The sequence below is a fragment of the Chinchilla lanigera genome, unplaced genomic scaffold (assembly GCF_000276665.1).
Source record: "Chinchilla lanigera isolate Chin_1 unplaced genomic scaffold, ChiLan1.0 scaffold00080, whole genome shotgun sequence".
NCBI classification, from domain to species: Eukaryota; Metazoa; Chordata; class Mammalia; order Rodentia; family Chinchillidae; genus Chinchilla; species Chinchilla lanigera.
Window position 1 is genome coordinate 3618384 of NW_004955481.1, and position 25948 is coordinate 3644331.

The 25948-nt window shown below is 48.5% G+C and overlaps 3 protein-coding genes across 8 annotated transcripts in view; 2 read left to right on the top strand and 1 right to left on the bottom strand.

Moving 5' to 3' along the window:
* Nucleotides 1-14691, top strand: part of Ssh2 (slingshot protein phosphatase 2) — a 252863-nt gene extending 238172 nt beyond the window's left edge. For all 3 annotated transcript variants that reach the window (XM_005402672.2, XM_005402673.2, XM_013503356.1), the window contains 2 exons: nt 4338-5172; nt 7695-14691. In XM_005402672.2, coding sequence (XP_005402729.1) covers nt 4338-5172; nt 7695-9764 — 2905 coding nt within the window. In that variant the 3' untranslated portion in view covers nt 9765-14691. The remainder of the gene's footprint in view (nt 1-4337; nt 5173-7694) is intronic.
* On the bottom strand, nt 10185-19245 carry LOC102008105 (translation initiation factor IF-2-like). Its single transcript, XM_005402923.2, has 4 exons — nt 19187-19245; nt 18457-18742; nt 17785-18242; nt 10185-10287 (listed from the first exon to the last, which is right to left on the bottom strand). Exons 1-4 carry the CDS (start codon nt 19243-19245, stop codon nt 10206-10208), a joined length of 885 nt encoding a protein of 294 aa, XP_005402980.1. The 3' UTR covers nt 10185-10205.
* On the top strand, nt 17904-25947 carry Coro6 (coronin 6). Of its 4 annotated transcripts, none has more exons than XM_005402668.1 (11): nt 17904-18091; nt 19182-19441; nt 21064-21186; nt 21617-21746; nt 21838-22019; nt 22637-22756; nt 23715-23819; nt 23909-24054; nt 24418-24475; nt 24575-24805; nt 24894-25947. In XM_005402668.1, exons 2-11 carry the CDS (start codon nt 19244-19246, stop codon nt 25017-25019), a joined length of 1419 nt encoding a protein of 472 aa, XP_005402725.1. In that variant the 5' UTR covers nt 17904-18091; nt 19182-19243; the 3' UTR covers nt 25020-25947. The 4 variants fall into 4 exon arrangements, with proteins under 4 accessions (XP_005402725.1, XP_005402727.1, XP_005402724.1 ...); XM_005402670.2 differs by having other exon boundaries at nt 24897-25947; XM_005402667.1 differs by lacking the exon at nt 22637-22756 and adding an exon at nt 23155-23274 and having other exon boundaries at nt 17907-18091.
* Nucleotide 25948: the final 1 nt, after the last annotated feature.

Consider the following 25948-nt stretch of genomic DNA (forward strand, 5'->3'; position numbering starts at 1 on the left):
TTGCTGTGAATTCAAGGCCAGCCCGGCTACATAGTGAGTTCAAGGCCAGCTTGGACTACATAGCAAGACCCTGTCTCAAAAATAATGGTAATAAGCATCTAGGTCCATGCACAGCTCACAGAACATACTCAATCAGTGCTTTTCCTTTCTTTTCTACAGACTCCCTACTATGCTAAAAAGCAACTACAAATAGTACAATTTCCCTGTAACTACTCTATTTTTAGCAGTATTTTTCTCTGTATAACTGTGTGAGAGTTGATATCTTAGCTAACATATCACAACTTTTAAAAGGATAAAGAGAATGAGGTGTCTCATGTATCTTTGCATTTAAATTTCCTTCTGGTTCATTTACTGATTATAAAGCCAAATTTTTCCCGAGTGGCTCAGCCCTCTCGTATGTGTCTGTGTGTTTACAAGAATCTAAATTCAGGTCAGAGGTCGCTCAAGAGGGGAAAGGATCTGAGATTTGGTTGCATCATCCAGGCCACAGACCAACTCTGAAGTTCTTTTGGCAACTTATTTAATTGCTGCCTGTGTGGAATAGACTGGGCAGGGGGTCAACTGGATTTAAAAGTTAACAGTTAAAATAATAGATATGACCTAATGTCCTAAATCTACCCCTACCAATGATAGTCCATTAGAATATGCTGCTCCAAACAAAGCATCGCTGGAAAATAGTCTAATGTTACCAAATAAAACTGATGATGCACACATACACCATGACCCATGTTTTCCAGTCCTATATATAACAGTTTTGAGAAATTTAAATGTGTACAAGGCATAAGGATGTCCATGGCAGCGGTATTCATAATAACCAAAACTGTTCATTACAAGATAGATTAATAAACTGTGACATATTCATTACACTCTGTGAGGTTTTTTTTTTTTTTTCTCTTGAGGATTGAACTCGTGACCTCTGCACTGAGCTATATTTCCAGCCCTTCTTTATTTCTATCTTGAGACAACATCCCACTGAGTAGCTGAATTGCCTATGTGGGACTCTAGCTTTCAGTCCTCCAGCTAGAGATTACAGGCCTGGGCTAGCACACTCAGCTCTATGCATTTGCACACAATGATTCTTAAAAAACATAATTTCAGCAAAGAAAAATTAGTCATAAAAGAATACATGTATGATTTCATTTACATAAAGTACAAAACTAAGGAATATATTCCTAAGTACAAAACATGTGGTGACATTTTAAAACAAAGGAAACGATGAGAACAAAATTCATCAGGGAAGTTACATGTGAGTGGGGTGCTAGAGGGAGGAGAGCGGGAAGGGAAGGGGCACATGAAGTACCAGTGCTCCAGAGGCAGTGGTCATAATGAGGATGTACCAGAGGGCTGCCTGCCGCTCTTCCTACAAGCCCTCCTGCAAAAATGAAAAAGGCAGAAGTACCACTAGACCAATCTTCAGTTTGGGGTTTTTCTTTTTCCTTTGTATCAGTTTCATTCCAGAGTCTCAACCTAGTATTTTCTGATGATTATCTGTGACAGGAAGAAAAGGAAATCCCTGCTGGGCAGCAGAGCTATGATGTCAGCTACTTCCTCTGAAACATGCACTGTTTATGCCCGTTAGCATTACTTTCATTCCCTCCTGACTTGTTAGTGACAGTAAGCATTTTTTGAAAACTATACTTTAAAAAACTTAAACTCCAAATTAAAAAACTGTACTTTGGCAGATTCTTGGGAATCAGAAATTTCTCATTTGCCTGTTGATTGATAAGAACAGATGTTCTTTTACATTATTAAAAGGCTGAGAACAGCTACCCTTGAGCTATCTCCCTAGTTACACACATCACAGATATGGTCTTAGCATGGAGAAGGAGAGGAATTGATGCAGGTTTGAACATCCTCATGGTAGGTGTCAGATAGAAATTAGAGAACACAGTCATATTTAGGTCAGGAACAAGGGTATCCAGATATAAAAAATTTGTAAAGAAAATGCATTGGCCTTGGCTAGCCATAATGTACAATTTTGGCCCCACTTATCCCAGCAGTCAGCCACTCACTTGTTTGAGATGTGTGATATGTTGTCTCCTCCTAGGGGTGGCTGGAGTTCATGCAGCTTGGGAAGGGTGAAAACCCCACCTCACTCAGCTAATTGATTAAGACTTGTCTTCAGAAACAGCCTGACCTACTTCCTACCTGAGAACACACCACTCTGCTGTGCAGGCCTGAGTCAGAGAGCTCCATCCAAACAGACAGACAGGGGAGCTGAGAGCAGGTGCAGAGTTGAGAACAAACGGGGTCATATTAGTGCAAGCGCATGACTATGGAGCGGATCCCAGGGAAAGTGGTTGAGGCCGAGTTTCCTATTCCACCCAGCAGTTAGGTAACTCTGCATCAGCTGGTAAGTCATGGAGATCTTATGTAGGATTAATGGCTAATGTGGAGGTATGGGAGGATGGTGGTCATTCTTGAACTAGAAACCACCGTACCACCATACTCAGTGACCTGGTCACCAAGCAGGTGATCCTGACCAACCACACTGCCACGTTTCTCCATTCGGCTGAAGCCGTCAAAATTGTGCTTCCTGTAGCATGTGGTTTGAAAGGAATCTCACCCCCACCTCAGACCTTCACTCCATGAAATAACTAAAGGACAGGTGTGAGACGGGATAGAGGGATGTCTTCCTTTGCCCCTCCCCGCTTTTATACGTGCGAAGTGTCTGCTTAGCATGATGGTGTTTATCCAAAGATCCTTCTGAAAATGGCCTGTCCTGTATGCTCATCCTCTTCTTTATGTTTCAGAGGATTTTCAAACTAACTACTACTACCTTCATTTGTTTGGTTTTTGGTTTGAATGTGTACATATATGTGGGGTTTGGTTTGGTTTAGTTCGGTTCGGTTCAGTTCGGTTTGGTTTGGTTTGGTTTGGTTTGGTTTTCTGTGTTTTTGAGACAGGCTCTCAGTCTGTGTTCAGGCTGGCCTTAAACTCATTTTGTAGCTTATGTTGCCCTCAAACTCACATTGATCCCTCTATCTCAGCTTCCCGAGTGCTGGGATTTCATCGCCCCATGCCTGGCATATGTGTGTTTTATGATACTAGGGACTGAAGTAAGGGGCACTATTGAGCCACATCTCTAGCCCTTTTTATTATTTTTATTTCAAAACAGTCTCCCTCAGTTGCCCAGGATGGCCTTGAATTTATAATCCTCCTCCCTCAGCCTCCCAACTACCTGGGGTTATAGGCATATGCCGTGCCCAGCAGAATCTGTTTGGTTTGGTTTGGTTCAGTTCTGTTATGCTAGAAATTAAAACTAGGGCCTCACATGTGCTAGGCAAAGAGCTCTACCACTGAGATACCAACCTTTATTTTCTAACTTAAGAATGACCACCAAGGGCTGGGGATATAGCTCAGCGGTACAAGCGCCTGCCCAGAAAGTACAAGGTCCTAAGTTCAATCCCTGGTACCCCAAAAAAAAAAAAAGTGTCTGAAAAATGACCACCACTCTCCCACACCTCCACATCAGCCATTAATTCTACATATAACCCCTTCATCTCTCAATCATGAGAACTTGGCAATAGAATCCAGTATAATATTTCCTTTTGTATGACTTGTATGTTGTTTTGGTTTTAGATTTTTTTTTCTGATTATAATTGGTAAATATGCTCATTTTTTTAAAGGAGAAGATGCTTAATTTAGTTCAAGTCACTTTTTTAACTTCAAAAATTGTAGAATTGTAGAAAGTAACAACCTCCCCTAGAAGTCTTTCTGCCGTCCTTGAAGAATCATTGTTACCAGTTTGATGTTTCTCCAGTCCTTTTCCTATACTTACTCTAATGTGAAATGTGTTCAACATACTTTTTCACTTAATAATGTAATTTGGAATTCCACTGAAATTCCTCATAACATATAGATATATGGCCTGTGATTTGTTTTGGTGTGTAATTTTTAGTATCACAGAATCTATCCTTGTATGTATACATTTGTGCACTTATAATAATCCTCCAAGAAAAAGGAAGAATTGTTGGCTAACAGGTTAGATTTGAAGAGATTCTTAAAATTCTACAGTTCACATTTTCACCAACAACATATGAGTGGGCTTGTGTGACCATACTGTTATCAACAGTGGCTGTTACCAGCCATTTTAGCTCTTGTCAGTCTGATAGGTAAAAAAGTCAAATGTCATACTGATTTATTGTTTCTGTTTTGCTTGTTTTTTTCTTTCTTTACTATTAGTTGAAGTGAAATTTGAAATGCTTATTGTCTAGTTCCATTGAGCAGTATCAAATCACTTTTCAGGTTAAGTTTATCTGGGAGTGATTTCCTGGGAGGGTGTAGACTATTTTCATAAACCAGAGTAAAGTGATTCCTGTGTATGTCCTCCACAGCAAACAACGACATAACAAACTCTGGAGATCTCATTCAGACAGTGATCTCTCAGATCACCATGAACCCATCTGTAAACCTGGACTAGAACTCAACAAGAAGGAGATCACCACCTCAGCAGATCAGATTGCTGAGGTGAAGACCATGGAGAGTCACCCATCCATACCTCCCGTCTTTGTGGAACATGTGGTCCCACAAGATACGAATCAGAAAGCCCTGTGTACCAAAGAAAGAATGATCTGCTTGGAATTTACTTCCAGGGAATTTCATGCTGGACAGATTGAAGATGAACTAAACTTAAATGATATCAACGGATGCTCATCAGGGTTTTGTCTCAATGAGTCGAAATTCCCTCTTGATAACTGCCATGCGTCCAAAGCCTTAATCCAACCTGGGCAAGTCCCAGAAATGGCCAACAAGTTCCCAGATTTAACAGTGGAAGATCTGGAGACTGATGCACTGAAAGCAGACATAAGCGTCCACTTATTGCCTATGGAAGAGCTAACATCTGGACTGAAAGACCTCCCCATGTCCCCTGATCCTGAGTCGCCAAGCCCCCAGCCTAGCTGCCAGGCTGAGATTTCAGATTTTAGTACAGATCGCATTGATTTTTTTAGTGCCCTAGAGAAGTTTGTAGAGCTCTCTCAAGAAACCCGGTCTCGATCTTTTTCCCATTCAAGGATGGAGGAGCTAGGTGGAGGAAGGAGTGAGAGTTGTCGACTGTCAGTGGTAGAAGCACCTCCTTCTGAAGTGACCGCTGATGATCAGAGAAGCAGCTCTTTAAGTAATACTCCTCATGCATCAGAAGAATCTTCAATGGATGAAGAACAGTCTAAGGTAAAAACTATCTTTATAGTTCTCCACCTAATGAAGTTCTCACAAATGTGTTAGACTTTGTTATGTTCACTTTAATTTTGATGTTAGAAAAGATTTAGGAAGGCAGTAAGATAATCTAGCTGAGATTTATTTGAAAACTTAGAGTTTAAATTCTTTATGTCAATTTTGAGGATTTTAACTTTTCAGGCTTTTGGTGTCATTGGAAGCACTTCTGAGTGGGGCTGTTAGAGGAAAGAATTAGCTAAAACAAACGTCCTCACTGCACAAGTAGAGGTCCGCTCCATAGACCTCTGCAGCTCAGATCAAATCTCACCAGTAACAAAGTGTCCGGGATACAGATGCTGCCCGAATAAGATCTGTGTCTCTGTCACAAGATGGATTTGTTAGGGGAAATTCTCTTTGTCTCAGAAGATTCAAAGGCTCGGCTTATGTAGTCACTGGAGTAGCAGTTGATTCCCTTGCTGAGTTCTTGCTGTTAATGTTTCTGAATTTTTCATCTCCCGTCTTGTGTTACTCAGGAATCAAGGGTTGATTTGGGAAGATGAATTTGAGAGCATACAGGATCCTGTGATTCTTTTCAATGGCATATGAGCTTTTATATAAGCCATTTCAGAGTACTAAGTGTCATCAAGTATGTGTCATCTAACACACTTACTCATTTTGACACTTCTGAAATGAGGATATGTATTGTCAACAAGTGCCTTAGATCAAAACCGTGCAATAGTTGAGGAAAGTGACAGATCTACTCTGAGATAGTAAAACTTCAGTTAATGATTTTAACCAGGCTGACTCGATTCTTGACATCTCCTGATCTTTACTTACATTTACCTCACCTTGTCCGTCACTCATGTGATCCTTCTCCTTAACCTATCCCAAGCACTCTTGCTTCTGCTTCTATCCTTCTCCCCTTCCCAAAGCCTATGTCTTTGTTTTCTTCTTACTGGGAAGTCAGAGTGCTTCAGCTCTTTGTTGAACCAACAATGAGTGCACTGACACTGACAGAAATAGCCTTGCAGCAGAGTTGCTGGTCATATGAGAACTCCCTCCATGGCCAGTGCACACGCCAGGCCCCTGTGGCTTCTCTCCATGGCAAGTTCCCCTCTTCCTGATGTCCTGGCAGATTTCCCCCAGAGACATGACTGACCTTGTTAGTTTGTACTAGCTGAATTTCTCTTTTGAAGGAGAAAGGCCAGAACAATTACTAGGGAAATACTGCACTTTGAAGTCATACATAAAAATGTTAACAAAGTGGATAGTCCTAATGATCCTACTTTAAGAGGTATCTTGGTTACTTTTGTCTTGTTTCTGAGACAAAATACCCGATGCCCAAAATTCAGGAAGGAAAGGTTTATTTAGCTCAGTTTGTAGAGGTTTCAGTCCATAATCAGCTGGCTTCAAGGCAGGGTGGCTTGGCACAGGGCAATACTTCAAGGCAGCAGAAGACAGCAAAAGCAACAACAGCACAAAGGGGGTGGGAAGAGCAAGCTTCTTTTCCTCCCTTGTATTGTAATCAGGCTACCACACACACACACGGTCTGGATGAATGTAGCACTCACACCTTCTCCCTGCCCTCCTCTTGCTCAGGCTCAGGATATTTCCAAAGTGAGGACCTTGGCCTCCTGCTGAGTCACTTGGTTAAACTTCTAAACTTCTCAAGTTGGTGCAATGTATCAACCATTACAAGAGAGATAAAGGAGCCATTTCCAGATTTTGAATTTTTTAACAACAGGACCTGATTTCTCACTGGGCAGTTTTCTTTGGCCTTTTCCAAATATATCTGGGAATTTGTAACTGGTAGAAGGACGAAGTCTGAGAATGGTAGCATTTGCTGAGGCACATAGCTGCATAAGCTGAGTAAACCTTTCCCAGAAGGCAGCATGTGAAATTTAGGATTGTGGAGTCTGATACATGAATGCACCTGGATGCTGTTGCTAAGAGTTGTAGTGGGGAGGATATGGATGAAAGATAGGAAGAGAGAAGAGAGAAATGAGTTTCCAGATCAGATATTAGGTGACAGGTGTGTCCATCTTGCCCTGTCTCACACTGGGCATATCTAAGTTGGCCACTGAGCCTTTGAATGAACTCTTCCCCTTAAATAAATGAAGGTCAAACTGAACGTTGATAGGCTAAAGGAGAAAAGTTTCACTTTGGCCAGTATGGCCTGATTCCTGGAGGTTCATAGTCCTAGGAAAATACAGATTGTAGGAGCCTCCACAGTTACTTGCTGTTCAGTTTAGAGCAAGATACTAGATTAGAATACTGCTTGAGTAAAGAGAATAGAAAGTTTAGTAGGCTGTGATACAACCTTTGATGAATTTTCTATCTCTGACCTTGATGAATCCCAGTTGGTTTGTTTGTTTTTTCTGGTAGCCTGACAAGACAGATGGAAAGAGTATGGTACCCAGGCACTCTGTATCTTTTGCTCTCATAGTTACTTTCTTCTGGATCAGAGGATTATTTAGCAGAACACTAGCACTGATTACGCTATAATTTGCCCTAATCTCATTGCTTTCTCTACATAGGCAACCTCAGAACTGATCAGCCCAGACATCTTCATGCATTCTCATTCAGAAAATGCAATTTCAGTCAAAGAAATTGTCACTGAGATTGAATCCATCAGTCAAGGAGTTGGGCAGATGCAGCTGAAAGGAGACATGCTATCCAACCCATGTCATACGCCAAAGAAGAGCACTATCCATGAGCTGTCCCTTGAGAGAGCCCAGGCCCCAGAGAATAAAGCTGGGCATATGGAACAGGACGAAGGTTTCTGCACAGCCCATCCTGAACTGCCCAAAGACTCAGGGAAGTGCAACCCAGAAGGCTGCATAACCGTACACTCCTCCACAGTAGACGTGGAAGAAGAGGAGCCAACTGAAGGGGAACATGAGCTCCGGGGCCCAGGCCTGCATTCAGGTGCCAAGTGGTACCCTGGGTCTGTGAGGCGAGCCACCCTGGAGTTCGAAGAGCGTTTACGGCAGGAGCAGGAGCACCATAGTCCTGCCACTGTGTGTACCTCATTGTCCACTCGCAAGAATTCTAAGAATGATTCTTCTGTGGCAGATCTAACACCAAAAGGGAAAAATGATGAAGCCACCTCAGAATATTCATTTGTTCCCAGGGAACCAGAAATGAGCAAGGGCAAAGGGAAATGCAGTAAGTCTGAGGCTAGTTCACTATCCCAATGTGAGCAGAATGCCGTTGTTCCAGCACTCGAGCTGCTGGAGTATCACCCGTTGACAGCAACTCAGGAGTACCCAGGGTCAGACATTAGAACAAAGCGAGGAGTCCCAGAGGAGCAAAGAACTGTGGTTTCATGCCAGGGGTCTGAGACGCAGGCCATCCCTCTTCCCAAAAGGATAGAAATCATTGAGTATACTCACACAGTTACATCACTCAGTCAAACTGGGTCAGAGGGTGAAGTAGCCACAAGGGAAGAGAAGGAAGAGCAAGGACTAAGAAAGGTAAAAGTGGAGAAGTCTGTCACTACGCTGTGTGCACTGGATGAAAATCTGAATAGGACTCTGGACCCCAACCAGCTTTCTCTGCACCCACAAGTGCTACCTCTGCCTCATTCTTCTCTGGAGCACGACAGACCCACCCACCCGACACCCGTGTTGAGCATCCTGGAAGACAGAGGCAACAGCCCATTGACAACCCTGGAAATAACAGCACCTTTTATCAGTCATACAACCCACATACCACCTGCCAATTTGGATTACCTGCATCCCCAGACCATGGTTCGCCTGGAAGGTTGCACAGAGCAAAGCAGCACAACAGACAGTGAGCCCTCTGCAGGACAGGTTAACTGGGAAGAAAGTCAGAAGGGCCATCTCTCTGGTAGTGATGAAGTACCACACAAGGGCTCCCAGTTAAATAGCAAAGACCTAAGCAAACTTGGTGACAACATTGGGGAATTACAGAAAAAACTAGACCCATCACAGGTAGCCTGGCAACTCACACATAGCTCTAGTAGTGGAAATATAAAGGATCTCAGCCACAGCCCGCTTATGGTAAAGGAGTGTGCTGAAGAAGTCGAGTCCCGAGTGATGTTCCAGGCAGGGATCACCAAACCATCCCACATGAGGCGCTCGGCTTCTCTAGCCAAGTTAGGTTACCTGGACCTCTGCAAAGACTGTTTACCAGAGACAGAGTCTGTCTCCTCTGAATCCCCTCATCTCAAACTGCTTCAGCCCTTCATCAGAACAGACTCAGGCATGCATGCCGTGGAGGCCCAGGAGCCCCCAGAAAACCCAGGTGCCTCCCAGAACCCAGAGCCCACTAAGTATTTTATAGAGCAACTCAGAACAACAGAGTGTATTGCACAGAGCAAGCCAGTGGCGAGGCCCCTTGTGCAGTATGCCAAAGAATTTGGTTATAGTCAGCAGTGTTTGCTCCCCGGAGCAGGACGAGAATTGACTAGTTCTGAAGGAGGCCTTCCTTTGCTACAGACCCAGAGACTGCAGGAAGCAGGCCCAGCTCCAGGGCTGGCTGTGGCGCCCCGTCAGCAACATGGCAGAACTCATCCCCTTAGAAGACTGAAAAGGGCAAATGATAAAAAACGGACAACCAACCCCTTCTATAACACCATGTGATTCTGAGCCTATTACATGTGATTTTTCTAAAAGAAATGTATGTAAAAGGGGCAGGTGTAATATGTAAGGAACATGCACTTTATTGGTTAATTTTATAATATTTTGGTCATTTTACTGTTCCTGGCGCATGCAGGGTTTGGGTTTTTTTAGCGTGTGTGTGTGTGTGTGTGTGTGTGTGTGTACGCGCATGTATGAGGACAGAGATTGATTTGGACGGCAGGACCATTTTATCATTGTTTTTTTTTTAATTCAAACCTCATTTTCAAAGAACACCTTTATCAAGGCAAATTGCTGTTTTTCAGTCACCTGCCACCTGCTCCTCATTTTGCTGAGAAAAGGCATGCCTGCTTGATTGAGAGAAAGAAGCAGATGGAGAGGGTGGCACTGAGGCTACAAATTAGAAATGTCCTCCTAGGCCTTTGTGATGATGGTTTCCAGACCTCAGGCATCAGATGAGCTGAAGGGCAGCCAGGACTTCAGAGTGCTCTCAGCCTTCATGTCCAGCCCTAATCCTTTGGAGTTCCTGAAAAAGATACGTTCTGCATTGCTTTACAAGGGAGTCTTCTAGAATTCATTTCTTTTGGTATCGCAGAGTGTATCATTACAGAAAGGCATGATAATAGTTGGGTCTATAAATTTATCAAGCAATTTCTTATCCTTAAGAAAAATTAAAAGGGAACACCAAATGAAAGCTAAGAGTCTTCTGTAGAGGAAGACATGACAAGAAGAGAGTGAAGAGACCACTGCCCGGTAACTTCTGGGTTGGTGCGTTCCACACAGATGGTCATCGTGGCCCTCCCTGCCAGAAAATGTGCTCTGCAAGTGTCCCCTCAACGAAAATGCAATAGAGTCAAGTTTGAAAAACAGCAATCAACAGTCCATGTGTTCTTGTGAAATGAATACATATGTAGGGTTTTTAAACCCTTTCCATTACTTGAATAATTCTGTGGGCCTTCTGAGTTTAATGGCCATATTTTTTCCCAATTTATTTTCCTCTCTCTGTATCCCCCCATCCTGCCTATTTTTTTAATTTTATAGATTATATTTGAATTGTTACATTATATACATATAATCTCCATTGAATGCAAAGTTTTCTGTATTCTCGCTGTTTAACAATTGACGTGTTTTTTATCCTTTCTTTCCCTGAAAGGTTTGTTATTTCTCTAAAGTATTTATGTATATAACGTCACTTTCTTACAATGTTTTATTGTTGATGTTGTGAGGTCCTTTTCGATTTATTCTTTTAAAGAAGGAATAGAGTTGCAACTGGAAAACACATAAAGACACCAGAAATATAGCTGGTAGTTGTTGATAGGAATCTGCACCATATATTGATGGTGGTTTTCCTGCCAAATTATGCATTAGTAACTCTCTCCTCAGAGAAACCCCTAAAGGTTCCCATTAGATCACAGTGTGACTAAAGGCGGATATCTGCTTGAGAATAAAAGCCTAGAATTTTATTTGCCAGTAATGAACCACAGCCAGGAAGTGTACATGCATTGCCCAGAACGGAACTCCTAATGGAGGCTGAGGCCACAGGGGAGGTCTCTGCCCCGGGCAAGTGCCCATAATAACTATGCTTAGGCTGCTGTTGCTTTGTGGCTATGGAGATCCTTAACACAGCAGCATCTGCCATAAACAAGCCTCCAAGGTTCTTACAAAAAGCATATTTATCCTGGGATGAAACACCTACTACAGTGCCCCTCACAACTGAAGGAGTTTGCAGATTTGCTTCCTGTTTGCTTTGGTTGATGTCCACTTTGCTCAGGGCTGACTGCGTACAAACTTGAGACTTAGGTTTTTGGTTCATCACAGCAGTGAGAGGAAGACATATATGCACAGACCTGAGGTGCTGTCACAGGCCAGAGTTTGGAGGGGACAGACAGTTGGGCAACCAAAAGGACACAAAAAAGGTGAACTGAGGCTATTTGCAGGTGCTCCAGAGGAGCTATGGATCCACTTGGCACACAGAAGCCATGGTTGGGTGTGACATCACTGCCAGGAGGCAGGTTGGAAAGAAACCACCTGCTAAAAGAATCTTTATGGTGTAATAATTATGTATATCTGTGCTGTCCTTCAGTAGTTTCCTTAAATGTCCAAATGTGTCATCCACACAGCTTTGTGATTCCTGGGTGTTTATGTGTTGTAAAGTGTTCTGTTGGGTTGTATATATGCCAGTGTGAGGAGGCTTGTCAAACAGGGTGATGTATTCTAGGGCTCATCCATCTAAACCACCCTGTCTTGTTGAAGCAGTTCCACTAGCAGTGTGATGGGGAAAGACAATGAACTGTGGCGGGAGTGGGGAAAGGATCTGCACGGAGGTCAAGAGAGTGGCACCAGTATCCCACGTATTAAGAAGTACAAGCGGTATCAACAGTGCGGCACTGTTCGCGCTCACCTGCCACCATGTTTAGTGCTCACTCTCACTGCATTTAACAGCAGTTGAAAGGCGAGGAAAATCTAATGCTGTGAAAAACACAAACTTTACCTTTTTAAAGAGTAGAGGGTACAGTCTTGCTCTGCCCTCCTTTTATTTAAATCATATTTTTTAGCATTTAACTGACCTGCCTAATTAAACATCTTCTATGTAGGGCCTATAGGGCCAGGGATATAGCTCAGTGGCACAAGCACCTGTCTGCACAGGGCCTATAATCTACCCCCACCAAGGGGTTTGCCAGCCCCCTAAAACTCCACATGCTTGAGTGCTCTTGAGTTATGTGTACAGCTGAGCAACATCCAAGGAAGGAATCAGAATAAGCTGAGGAGGACTCTTTAGACTTTTTCTCTTCAAACTTCTTGAAAACTTTATGCGGCTTTTTTCCCATTTGTGGTCATGGAAAACCTAGGCGTCAGACGCAGGTTTGGTAAGTTAACAGAGATGAGCAGAAAAAAGTTTGACCTTTTGTCCAATACTTCACTGCTTGCCCAGTACCTCTTTGTTTTTCTCAAAGATGGTCATAGTCTTTCAGTAACTCTGGAGGATGTGTGTGTGTGTGTGTGTGTGTGTGTGTGTGTGTGTGTGTGTTTATGCATGTATACAAAGAGTTGACATTTCAGTGCATGGGTTAAAAAGCCCCAGGAGCACACAGGATTGGAGCCGTGATCTGGATGGTTACCTGGTCAGCAGGAGAGAAATCCCACCCCCTTTCTGCTTTTTGGAAACTCTTAGAAGTAGTGTATACTATAGTAAACATACAGCGCTACAGTATGGTAGCATTCATCTCTCCTCATTTCGGTTGCCTTTCAAATTCTATTTAGAATATTTGTTTTGGATCATTTCTAGCATCTTAGCCTCTGTAGTCTTTTCTGCTCTTGTCCCAAATGGCATTTTCGTTTTCTCATTTTGAGAACTGCCAAGAGCTCTAAGGAGAGTCTGATGGTGACAGCCCAGGCTCTAAGGTCCCCTCCTGCTCATGGCTCCAGACAGATGCTGTCAAGTAGACCCGAAGCTTCCTGCGAGAAGCTTCTGAGACATACCAGCTCACAGGTGTCTTCATCTGCTTCTTTGGAGGATTTCATCCTGAAGTGACCTAGGCATGTTTGATAAAAATGTTTTGTGGGAATTGTTTATTGTTTTCCTAAGAAAGCATTATGCAAAAAGTCACTTTTAAGGGCATTTTAAAATTAAGCCATCTTTTGGCTTTTTCCGATAACTTTGTGGATACTTTGTTTACATTGTGAATATTAAAATATGCATCATCTTGTTGGCCACTCAGTCCTCCAGGCACTGAGGCCCTGACTGTCCTGTGAACCCTCACACAGCGCAATGCCATAATGTCAGCCTTTGTGGATAAGTGGTAAAACCTGGGGTTGACTCCCATCTGTGTCCTTCACTCCCATCCGGTATTCTCTCTGGAATAGTTGTCATTTCCTCAGTGATGATGTCTTAATAGTGATGGTCATAATGGTGAATGGCTAGTATGGTTTTCGTTTGTTTTGCTTTTTGATGATAGATAAGACGAAATTTTAGTTGTTTCTGCACCAGTCCAACTTGAAAGCATTGTGGATTTTGATTTCCCTTTCAAACTAAAAGATCAAGGCATGTATTAGACATAAGTGTATTTGTTGCCTCAACTCACCTGACACCATATTAGGAAAAGACCTGCCACTGACGCAGGAGGCTGCACACGCCTAACCTTTCTCCCAGGAGTTAGGGTCCCTTGCCACTGTGGAGAGCTTTTGCAAGGTGCTTCTGTACTTTTCCAGCCTGGAAGTGGAGGGTGACTGGGCCTGGCTTCTGCTGTGAAAAGAAAACCAGCCTCATCTTCTCAGTGCCCCAGAGACCTAGGACAGGATTTCTAAACTGGAATTATCATCCTTTATCAGCCTAAGGATCCCCCAAGAGGTATATGACTAGTGCTGCCGTCAGTGTCCTCACAGCAACGCTGGCGGCAGCATCCTATGCACATACGCAGAGCTGATACCCAGGGCTCCACTCAAGCTGAGGACGCAAACTGAAAACTGGGCAACACTGAAATCTTTCCTAATCAATAAGCCCACCAAAAAGTGTTTGTTTCTTATATTTTGTTGGATTTTGGTTTGCTTGGCATAGCTAAAGGTGCCTTTTTTTTTGGTTTTCTTTTGTACTTTATTTTGTAGGACTTGTTCTAAACATGGAAAACAAGTCCAGAAGACTCCCACTGACTGTTACCTTTGCCCTAGTTTTCCCTCAACTTTTATGCTCACATTTTATTAAATAAAGCAGGTGCTCCCTGGAATCTCTGGGACCTTTTTGAGGCATTTGAAGCAGAATATAGAGTGGTCTCATCTCCTTCCTTAATCTTCCTGGTGGTTGGGATGTTCCACTTGTATCATAGTTTTTTTATTACTGATGTGCTCTGCTGTTTTTAAATGTGAACTTGTGCGCAAATGTGCAGATGCAATGTTCTTGTTACAGACTGAATAAATTTTTATTTTGAAGATGAAATGTGTACTTCAAGTGCAGTGGGGCAGGGGCATGCTAGAGGTGGAGGGGTTGGACGAGGAGAACCCTGATAACAAACAGAACAGTGTTCATTGATTAATTCCAATCAAGCATACTCTGAAGACCTATAGAGAAAAAAATAAACACAACCTTCTACAGAAGAAAAGATGGGTAGGAGATAAGATGACTAAAAATCGCTAAAGACCAAGTGACCAATCTGGGAACTTGCCTGGTCAAAGAGGCATTTGTCAAAGCCATCATGTGAATATTAGACTGAATAAGCAAAGGGACAAAAATCTCCTCTACCATCTGTGGTGCGGAGTGACTAATCTGGGACAGCTGCAGTGACCTGCCCAGCAGAGACTAGATTTGTTAGGTGAGTGACCTCTCTGGACATCAGTGAGGGAGAACTAACAAGCCTTCAGCACAAAAAGCTTCTCGACTCACTGAAAGAAAGGGGAGAAACATTTGATGTCAGCAGTACAGGAGGGAGAGAGAACCAACAGGCAGTTGTGACAGAAGAGCTAGAGACATTGGCCCCACTTCCACTTTTCCAGAGAAAACCCTGTCTTGAACTAAAATGAAGTCACTATGCTTCTTTTTGAGTCCCATTTTTCAAGTGAAACAGGGACACACTGCTGGTCTCTAGAGGGAGTGCATAATGGTAAAGGTAAGGTCACATCACAAAATATCCTACAAGTGCTTGGGGTCTCTGACCAATCTAGATAGCTCAACCTTGGCTTTCAAGCTGAAGCAGGTGGACAAAGTCATGGCCACATTGGCAGAACACTTGTAGAAAATGGCTTCATGCCTATATCCCAGCACTCAGGAGGCTGAGACAGGAGGATTGCTGTAAGTTCAAAGCCAGCCTGGGCTACATAATGAGACTGTCTTAAAAAAAAACAAAAGTGTGGGCTGGGGATATAGCTCAGTGGCATAAGTGTCTGCCTGGCAAGCACAAGGTCCTGAGTTCGATTTCTGATATAAAAAAAAAAAAAAAGTAGCTTTATGAGATGAGATTCATGCCTGTCTGGTGGATTGCAGTCCAAAGCCCAATTGACAGTTCATAGGGAAGCTCCAAGCTCAAATAGCTTTTTCCCACACTGGTTCATGCTTTGGCTCCACCCAGTCACAACTTTGTCAAGCTTTGGCAGGAAAGCTGGGAGGCTGTCGGCTAACCAGCCAGGCCCGTGCAAATACCTATGAATCCCTGCTCATGTACCCAGATAGCACCCTTCTTCCCAGATGACAGAACAAAAGGCTGGATGGACTGAAGGATTTAGAGTCCCCAGTTCTCTTTAAAGTAAAGAGGAAAGGTAGGGATAATGTTTCAGAGTAGGAGACAACATATCAATCTCCTTGCCCACAAATGATGCAGAATTAGAACTTGACCTGGGGTCCTCTTCATTTTACAGCCGAGAGTGCAAAAACAGGATGACTAGGCCAGGACTAGAACCTCAGCTTTCTAATTAGACCAGGTAGCCCCTCCTCTGTGCCATACAGCATAACTCTGAGGATCAGCACTTGTGAGATAAAGTGGCACTGTCCTTCAAGGAGGGGCAGAAATACATAATACTGAAAAACACGGACCTGGATGCTAGACCCTAGGGACAAGAATCTCAGCCCCATCAACCCGTTGAGTGTTAGGTATAGGTAAACAGCAAGTGCTTTGGTTTCCTCCTCTGTAAAATGGAATAATAACAGTACCCATCTCTGAAGGTTGTTACCAGAATGTTATTAATATGTGTAAAGCCCCTAGAACAGTGTCTAACTTACAGTGTATCAGTCAGGGTTCTACTAGAGAAACATATAACACAAGATACACAAATGTATAAGGAATTACAAGACTGGCTTATGATGGGCAGCCACAGGGTTGGATGAGGAAGCGTGCAGAGGGTTTCTTCACAGTGGAGGCTGAAGGTCAGTCCAAGGTCTGGGGCTCACTTCAGTGTTCTGTGCAAGTCCGTATCAGGACAGAAGGCTGATGAGTCTGTGCTAGAAGCCAGGAGACAACGTCCAAGCTGAAAGCGAAGACTGGAGCTCCTCTGAACAGAAACCCATCTGTCCTTCCTTATTTCCCTTTTATACCATCTAGGTGACAAGGTGGGCTCTCTATACCCTAGGGGGGGTCCTCTAGACCCTAGGGTGCAGACAGCCAGCCTAGAGCAGGTCCTCTACACCTAAGGTGTACAATTGCTGAACTTCTTGAGTTGACACAATCAATCAACCACTACAGGGAACTACTATTATTATAAAGGAGCAATTGTGTTACTCAGGTCCTTTCTTCCTAGTTGTGTACCTGGACTCTTCATCCTTTCTGAAGAAATCCAGTGTGCAGACACTGGGTAAACAACAGCACTGGCTATATTTTGATCAGATTATTTTTTATTTCCTCCTTGACCTTGGCCAATATTCAGATCCACGGGTCTTGGAAAAAGAGGAGAGGCTCCCTGGAACACAGTTGGGCATCAGCTCAAAGGGGGCCCAGCTGACATTAAGAGTCAAGCTAACATTAGCGTCTGAGCTGGCTCTTCTGGCCCCTAAAACTGTGGCCAAAAACTTGCGCCAGCCTTTCCCCCGACCCGCTCCGATCCTGAATGGGGGCTGGGGAGCTCAAGGTAAGTTCACTTTTTCACTTCTCTGCTTTCAAGCTGCTTTCTGCCCTGCTCCAAGGAATGAATCCTCTCTAACAGGGTGAAATGACTAGCACAGTGCTAGCATTTGAGGTACTCCGTGATGGCTATCGCCATTAATAACAGCAGTGACATTCACAATTCCTTGCCAGGTACTCTCTCATTTTTCTCGGGGGGCCCTCATCCAATGGCTGAGACCATTCCCCCCAGCGCATCTTCTGGGGCCTCCTCCCAGGGGTCCGGATTGCAGTCCCGCAACCCCGGCCCGCAGGGACAGGCTAAGTTGGGAGCGCGATTGCGGCAGGAATGCGGCGCCAAGGCGCCTGATGCCCCAGCGGAGCGTGCCCCTCGCCGGCTCCCTCTCTCAGCGTCCCGCTCTGGCTCTGGGAACATGGACTCCCAAGCCTGCTGGAGGCGCGGAGCCCCCGCAAACACACACACACAAACACACACACACACTTACTTCTGAGTCCCACAGACGTCGGAGAGAAGTCTGCGGCGCTCGCTTTTCCCGCCGCTGGAGGGGGCGGGGCCGCCTCGGCCTTGGCCCCGCCCCCGACCAGGCCCCGCCCCCCGGGTTGATGGCAGCGGCAGCTGGGTCTGCAGCGAAGCGCGGCCCTGGAGAGCCGCAGGCAGCGGCCGGAACGCGCAGCCCGCACCGGAGCTCAGACGCCGCGGACAGAGGCAGTTCCTTCGCGCCCGGCGCACTCCCGACCGGCTCCGCAGAGGAGTCGCAGCGTGAGCACAACCCGCTCCCGGCTTAGGACCAGGTACACCCTCTCGCCGCCGCCCGCAGCCATCGGAGCGGGCGGGGTCTCCGGAGGGGGCAGAGGTCTGCGCCCTCCCCCCGCCGCCAAATCGGTCCCCGGCAGAGAAGACTTGGTGTCTATATTTGGCCGGACCGGGGCCGCGCGCAGACACCTCGTCTCGCAAGAATGCAGTGTCCGGACCGGAGGCCGGAGGAGGGTGCGGGGAGGCCGGGCCTCAGGCCTGGGGCTGCAGGAGCGGCTTGAAGGGCACAGGGATGCCCTGGGCTGAGGAGGGGCAGGAGCCAGTGCCCCTTTGCCAGAGCTTGGTGTGGCCCTGCGGGAAGAGTAGCGCAGCACGCGCCCTGGCTAGAGAAGAGGCACCTCACCCTTCCCATCTCTGCAAATCTGGTCCTGGCGGGGAGCGGAGGGTCGAGGCCCCCAACCCCAGGAGAGTTTACCAAGAGGAAGCCCCAGTCTAGGCGGGGACCCAAAGCACGGTAGGTAGAGGCCAGAAGACCATGGTTGGGGCTCTTGCAGAAGCCAGTGCAGGGAGGAATGGAAGGCGAGATCCGCCTTACGTGATGCCCCACCACCGTCCGCGGCAGCATGGGAGGGAACTGCTGAAAACAGTTGCAGGAAGGACGCAGGTTAGCTGACAGGAGGAACCGCACCCTTGGCAGATTTTTGTAAGAAAACAAAACTCCATCTGTGTCAGAGATACAGGTTTGGGATTAGGGGAGAGGGGCTGCAGTCCTAGCCCCATAACTGGCCTTCAGCCAAGATCCAGTGGCCAAGGCCTCTGATTCTGGACAAGGTGCCTCTAGGAAACATAACACTTCAGTGAAGAGATGCTCACCCAAGGTGCTAGCAAGAAGGCGACGTGGCATCAAGCTGTCCCCAAAACATTTTGCCTTCTAGGAAGCTTTCAGACCCTGTCAGCCTCCTCTGTACCCCAGCCCAGGTCTCTAAGCCCTTCACATTAAACAGCATTTGACAAGTGGCAAAGAACTGCCCCATACTTTCATAACTTTGAAGAAAACTACAGGACTTGACTCTTGGTCAAATAACCCTTCTCATTTGCCTCCCCACCCACACCTCCTCCCTCCCACAGCTCACAGAACTAAGGACCAAAGGCATTTCCGAGCACCAAGATCCTCCACCTCTGCTGCAGCCATGAGCCGGCGCGTGGTTCGGCAGAGCAAGTTCCGCCATGTGTTTGGGCAGGCAGCAAAGGCCGATCAGACCTACGAGGACATCCGTGTGTCCAAGGTCACATGGGACAGCTCCTTCTGTGCTGTCAACCCCAAATTCCTAGCCATTATCGTGGAGGCTGGAGGTGGGGGTGCTTTCATCGTCCTGCCTCTGGCCAAGGTGAGGGATGAGAGGAAAGAAGCAAGCGGGAGGACACCAGCCAGGGCCGCTGTGTTCTCACCTAGTTCCATTCCTCAGTGAGGAGGGCAGTTTGTGTGGATTGGCTATTTCCTGCTCCCCAAGCCCTCGGGTACTAGTGGAGATGCTTCTTCACTCCATCCTGAGTGTCACAGTGGCCTACACCTGCTCCCTATCCTGCCACCTCACCGACAGCACCCTGTTTCTGGCGGGGACCGGGGAGTCAGGTGATAAACATTGTTGGGAGGCAGCAGAGGTTTATTCTGTCTCTGTCTTGCCTGATGCCACACCCCCTCACGATTTGTGGCTGGAGATCCTCCTTCCCAGCCCAAGATGACTAATCAAGTCACAGCTCAGAGCCACACACTGAGAACAGTGTCAGGCCCTATCCAAAGAGGCCGTAGCTACTTCCTCACTCTTGTTCTTTTTTGTTTGTTTTCCCCAGTACTGGGGATTGAACCCAGAGCCTTTGCATTGAGCTACATCCCCAGCCCTCCTTTATTTTGAGATAGGGTCTCACTAACTCACTAAGCTACAGGCATGTACCACCGTGCCCAGCTCCACAATGGTTCTTACAATGAGGTAGAATGTATGAAAGGCGGGATGCATAACACATAAGGCCAGAACTCTCCTATCCTAGGGAAAGGGGCTAGGCAGTAACTGCCACCTTTGCTGTGGAACCTCAAGACTCTTGACCTCTATTCTGGCCCCTATACCTTGTTGGGGAGGCCCCAAGAGTGACAGGGTTAAGCCTGACAACAACGAGTGACTCACCCTAGACAATGCAGACATCATCCAGAGACACCATCCCCAAGGCTCAAATTTCAGTTAGAGCTGCCTCCTTCCCCAGTACGACTGCCATTTAAATGCCACATAGTCACCGCCTCCACTACTGCCTAGTCTGGGCCGGTGCCAGCCCCTGCAGAGGCCTCAGGACCTCTATAAGGGGCACATGGAGCTCAGAAAAGGTAGTATCCACCCCCTAGCCCCAGTTTGGGAGACAGTAGGCACCAGGATTGCCTACTACTTGTGGTTCCAAGGTGAAACCAGTGACAAGAGAGAAACCTGCCAAGAGTGGCCAGGAGCACTGTCCTGAGGATTACCTCACCTTGAACTCTTCCACCAGGGCCTTCCCAAAGACATTCCAATTGGGGGAACAGGCTCAAGAACTACTTCTTCCAAGTAGGTGACTTTTTAAAAAAGTGCTGGACTGAGAGGTAAAGTCTGGGCTCCACCAGTATCTTATGGATCTCTGCTTAAGTCATTTTACTTCTCAGTGCCAGTTTCCCTAATATTAAATGATTTCAACTCTGCCTTCAGCACAGTGCAGAGGAAGTGGACTGAAGGGGGTTACAGGTGTAGAGAGAGTCTACACAGAGAAATGGATGATAGAGAGCTGAGATATAAACAGATCTGCTGCTGCCCGCTCCCAAAACACACACACACAGTGCGGGCTGGGGCTGTAGCCCAGTGGAAGAGTGCTTGCCTAGCATGTGCAAGGGCCTAGGTTCAATCCCCAGGACCACAAACACACATACATGCACTCACATATACACACACATACCACAGGAAGGTGGCCCCATAGCTCTCTCTGACCCCTCCAGACAGGACGAGTGGATAAGAACTACCCGCTGGTCACTGGGCACACTGCACCTGTGCTGGATATTGACTGGTGCCCACACAATGACAATGTCATCGCCAGTGCCTCAGACGACACCACCATCATGGTAGGAGCCGTGTGGATGCTGCCGGGCAGCTGGGCAAGGGGGCAGGGAGGGCTGCCTCACCTGTGCTCGGGAAGGTGCTAGAGAGGTGCCGACTCCCAGAGCCCTTCCCTGCCAGCTCCCAGGCTATTCTTAGCTACATGTCCACTCCCTCCCAGGATGCACTGCTTAGGACTAATTATAGTTATGAACAACTTGGGGCCCTGGGGGCGGGTACTTTTAAGTCTCTGGTGGTTTGAATGGAGAGGTAGGTCTCTGGAGAGCTGTAGTGCCCCCTCCTGGTTCCCAGCCGCTCTGCCCTAGGCGGACTTTACCATATCTTGCCTGTATTTGACGCCTACCATTCAAGATAACCAGTATGGTTAAGGGGAGGAGGGGAGGAACAGAACTGCGTCCTTATCCCACCTACTTTTTACCTTTTCTCCCTACCTAGGTGTGGCAGATTCCAGACTATACCCCTGTGCGAAACATTACAGAACCTATCATCACCCTCGAGGGCCACTCCAAGCGTGTGGGCATCCTCTCCTGGCACCCTACTGCCAGGAACGTCCTGCTCAGTGCAGGTCTGGGGGCCTAGGGAGGGTCCCTACTGTAGAGGAGGCCCAGGGTAACAGAGGTGGGGCCCAGGTGACCATGCCTGGCCATTCTGCACAGGTGGTGACAATGTGATCATCATCTGGAATGTGGGCACTGGGGAGGTGCTGCTGAGCCTAGACGACATGCATCCGGACGTCATCCACAGTGTGTGCTGGAACAGCAATGGCAGCCTGCTGGCCACCACCTGCAAGGACAAGACACTGCGCATTATCAATCCCAGAAAGGGCCAAGTGGTGGCGGTGAGTGCCTGGCCCGCCCACTCCCGAGTAGCCCTCACCCACTGACCAGCTGTTACCACCTAATACAGTCAGCAGAGCCCCCGATCCCGACTTTCATCTGCCCCATCCCTTGCTCCAGAGAGCTCGTCCTCTCCCCAACTCTCTGTAACCACAGTTCCCTGCCCTACCTAAGCCCCAGCCTGCAGTTCCTGCCTTGCTCCTGTTCCCTCCCCTCCCCTGCATCTCGGAAGCCCAGAGGAGGGCTCCTTGCTTTGAGATTGAGGAGGGGAGAAGCTGGAAACCACCCTCCCACCAGAACCTGCATGAGACCTGAGCTCCGGGACCCTGTCCTCTCAGCCGGCAGCCAGCGCCATCGTGCAGGGTCTGGGGCCAGCCCACTGGCTCCAGAGCTGGCACTTTCCCGCCCTTGTTGACCCGCTGGGTGGGCGGGGTGGTGAGGTAGTAGAGGCAAGCCTCGTGCGTTACTTGTCCCCATGGGTGCCCTAGGAGCCTCACCAGCCTCAGTCTAACATGGGGTGTGCGGGGCGGGTGCATGTCTGTGCGTGGAGCAGGCGCGTGGAGCGCGGCCGCGTGTGGGTGGGCAGACGGGCGCTCTAACCCACTAACCCCGCGAGCAGGAGCGAGCCCGGCCTCACGAGGGCGCCCGCCCGCTGCGGGCCGTCTTCACCGCAGATGGGAAGCTGCTCAGCACCGGCTTCAGCAGGATGAGTGAGCGGCAACTCGCGCTCTGGGACCCGGTAGGCCAGGCCGCGCTGGGCGCGCTCGCTCGCTCCTTCACTGGGTCAGCCAGGAGCGCTCTGGCCTGCGGTGGCCCGAACGGAGCAAGGAGCTCCCATTTGGGAAAAGCCTCGCTGCGACCCCAGGGAGCCCGCAGACGTCGCCTGCTGTAGGGATCCACCTTTGAGGGCAGTTATGGGCTCCGGATCCGAGAGCCGCACGCCTCCAGCCGAGCGTTCTCCAGGCCGGGGGCCAGCCACTGGCTCTAGGGAAGCTGAGTTCTTTAGGACCCCTGTGTCTCTCCCTCACCTGCATCCTGCACCCAAGTCAGCAAGCTGTTTTCTCGCTTGCTCGGCCCTCCATACTCCCCAGGGCAGGCAGCCGGGTGATGCCCCTCCCTTCTCCCCCCTTCCCCCAGGAGAGGTTTGCAGCCCACGAGGGGATGAGGCCCATGCGGGCTGTCTTCACGCGCCAGGGTCACATCTTCACCACGGGATTCACTCGCATGAGCCAGCGAGAGCTGGGCCTGTGGGACCCGGTAACGCAGCTGGAGGCTCGGGGTGTGTGCCCCGGGGACTGGCATCACACGAGAGGGGCCAGGCGCCCCCCCGCCGCAGGTTATGCCCACCTAGACTGGGCTGGAGGCCGTGCCGCCTCCGCAGTGCCCGCCTCCCCACACCCACCCTTCGCCCAGCTTAGCTGCGTCGCCTGGAGAAGCTCACACTGGCGCCCGCACCCGGTGATGCCGAGTCCCTGGGGGTGGTTTGCAGTGACTGCATGCAGTGGCGGTGGCGCAGGGGGTACCTGTGCCGGGGCAGGGTGGCAGTGTGTCCAGGGGAGGGGCCTGTAACTCTCACCAGAGCTGCCTTGGGAACTGGTGGGATTTGGAGGGGGGCAGGAAACTTAAAGATGGTTCCGAGGTAGCAGAAGTAGCAGGGAGGATGGGAAGGGCTGGTCACGCCTCCTGTGCTCGGGCAGAACAACTTCGAGGAACCAGTGGCACTGCAGGAGATGGACACAAGCAACGGAGTTCTACTGCCCTTCTACGACCCGGACTCCAGCATCATCTACTTGTGTGGCAAGGTGCTGACAGGGCCGGGAAGAGCAGGGAGCAGGGTGGAGGAGGTGTGGGGGACTGCCCGAGCACCCCTCTGACCGACTGGCTTTTCCAGGGCGACAGCAGCATCCGGTACTTTGAGATTACCGATGAGCCACCTTTTGTGCACTATCTCAACACATTCAGCAGCAAAGAGCCACAGCGGGGCATGGGTTTCATGCCCAAACGGGGACTGGAAGTCAGCAAGTGTGAGATCGCCCGGTCAGCAGCCGTGGCCCCCGTGCATGCCTCCTTCTGCCCGTACTCACGTCGGGTCTTAACCACCGGGCTGCCCCTACAGGGCTGTTTTGGAAGAAAAAATGAGGGTGGGGATCAAACTGGTCTGCTTTAAAGTTCACCTGCCCCAAAGTTCACTCACCTGACATTATCCAAATCTAGGTTTCCTGTAAAATAATGGCAAACATCCGATCAGAGGTGATTTACGCTGAAATTGGCAATGCATGTGAAATACAACACACTTGGTAGACATTCAGCAAGTGTTGGCCTCCAACCCATTGGTCCCAGACGAGAGAAGTTAAGGGGGTCGGAGTCTGCGGGGCTTGATGAACCCGGTTCCCTTTACAGGTTCTACAAGCTGCACGAGAGAAAGTGTGAGCCCATCATCATGACAGTGCCGCGCAAGGTGAGTGGCTGGGAGGGTGGCACAAGGCCAAGGCGGAAGGGGCGCGGCAGGCCTGGCACTCCAGCTCACACGCCTCCGCCTGTCCACCGACCCTCGCAGTCAGACCTGTTCCAGGATGATCTCTACCCTGATACCCCCGGGCCTGAGGCTGCCCTGGAAGCAGAGGAATGGCTGTCGGGTCAGGACGCCGAACCTATACTCATTTCGCTGAGGGACGGCTATGTGCCTCCTAAGCACCGAGAGCTCCGGGTCACTAAACGCAACATCCTGGACGCGCGCCCACCCTCTGGCCCCCGCCGCAGCCAGTCAGCCAGTGATTCCCCCTTGTCGGTAAGATCCTGCCCTGTTCCACCCAGGCCCAGCCTACACCTCCTCTACTCTCACCCCGGACCGGGCCTCTTCCTCTTCCGTGTCCCAGCAGCAGCACACTCTGGAGACACTGCTGGAGGAGATAAAGGCCCTTCGCGAGCGGGTGCAGGCCCAGGAGCAGCGCATCACAGCGTTGGAGAACATGCTGTGCGAGCTAGTGGACGGCACCGACTAGTGCGTCCCTGTGTGCCTGAGCGGCTGTGCTCAGGGCCCAGCAGGCAGGACGCACGGGTCGCACCGACCCACTCCAGCCTTTGGCCTGCGACTCACCTTCCTGGGCTGGGGCTGGAGGCTGGACTGGGAAGGAAATTATGCCCCTCGTGGGAGACCTGGAAGGGAGCTCATGGGAGACCCAAGTTTGTCTGGCAGGGGCTGGACTGCACTCTTGGTCTGGGACTTGGCTGGAGCTGGCCTAAGGGGGCCCTTGGGGTAACAGGGGGCCTGAGCAATGGTGCTGCTTGGCGAGGCGGTCTCCTCCTCTGTCCCTGGCCCCAGGCAGGGAAAATGCTTAGTTATTAGCAGAATGCTTGGGGGTATTGGGGAGTTTGGGCTTGACCTCAAAGAGGTGGCCACTCCTTGGGTCTCCCCAGACTAAGTGGGGAAAATTAGGGCGCTTCTCCTTATCAGCTCACTTGATTCCACCAACCTAAGTGGTAAACCCCAATTCTAAGTTGGCAGCACCCCAGTTCTGCAGATATATACACAACCTGCACAACCTCAACCCAGGAGTCTCTGGCAGATGATAGGGCAGTTTCCTCCAGATAGTCTGCCACAGAAATCTCAGAACTGGCATAAGAAAGCAGGCTTACCCCACACACACACACACACACGCACGCACGCCCTCTGCTGTGGCCTTAACTCTGTGAGGAAAACAAGACATAATGACATGTTTTACTAAGTGCAAGTCTGTGCCTCCTGCACGGCTCGGGGCAGGCAAAGGGGAAACATTCCCAGGCTACTCGGAGAACCTAGCAAACACAAGCCTGGGCTCAGGACTCACCAAACAGCCTCTTATCCTAGAGTCGTCCTCTGAACTGAAGTTCAACAGGACGCCCCATCCCACCCACCCTGGGCACTCCTCCCCAGTAAAATCGGGAAAAAGCC

What these genes read in the sequence shown, in the direction of transcription:
- Coro6 (XM_005402668.1), top strand. Translation starts at nt 19,244, where the DNA reads ATGAGCCGGCGCGTGGTTCGGCAGAGCAAGTTCCGCCATGTGTTTGGG. An exon ending in GAACGTCCTGCTCAGTGCAG is followed by an intron (nt 21,747 to 21,837) that starts GTCTGGGGGCCT and finishes CATTCTGCACAG; the next exon opens with GTGGTGACAATGTGATCATC. An exon ending in CCAGTGATTCCCCCTTGTCG is followed by an intron (nt 24,806 to 24,893) that starts GTAAGATCCTGC and finishes TCCGTGTCCCAG; the next exon opens with CAGCAGCACACTCTGGAGAC.
- LOC102008105 (XM_005402923.2), bottom strand. Translation starts at nt 19,245, where the DNA reads ATGGCTGCAGCAGAGGTGGAGGATCTTGGTGCTCGGAAATGCCTTTGG. An exon ending in TGCCTTTGGTCCTTAGTTCT is followed by an intron (nt 18,743 to 19,186) that starts GTGAGCTGTGGG and finishes AAATCTGCCAAG; the next exon opens with GGTGCGGTTCCTCCTGTCAG. An exon ending in GACGTCTGTGGGACTCAGAA is followed by an intron (nt 10,288 to 17,784) that starts GTAAGTGTGTGT and finishes TATCTTTTTCAG; the next exon opens with GAACTCCAAAGGATTAGGGC.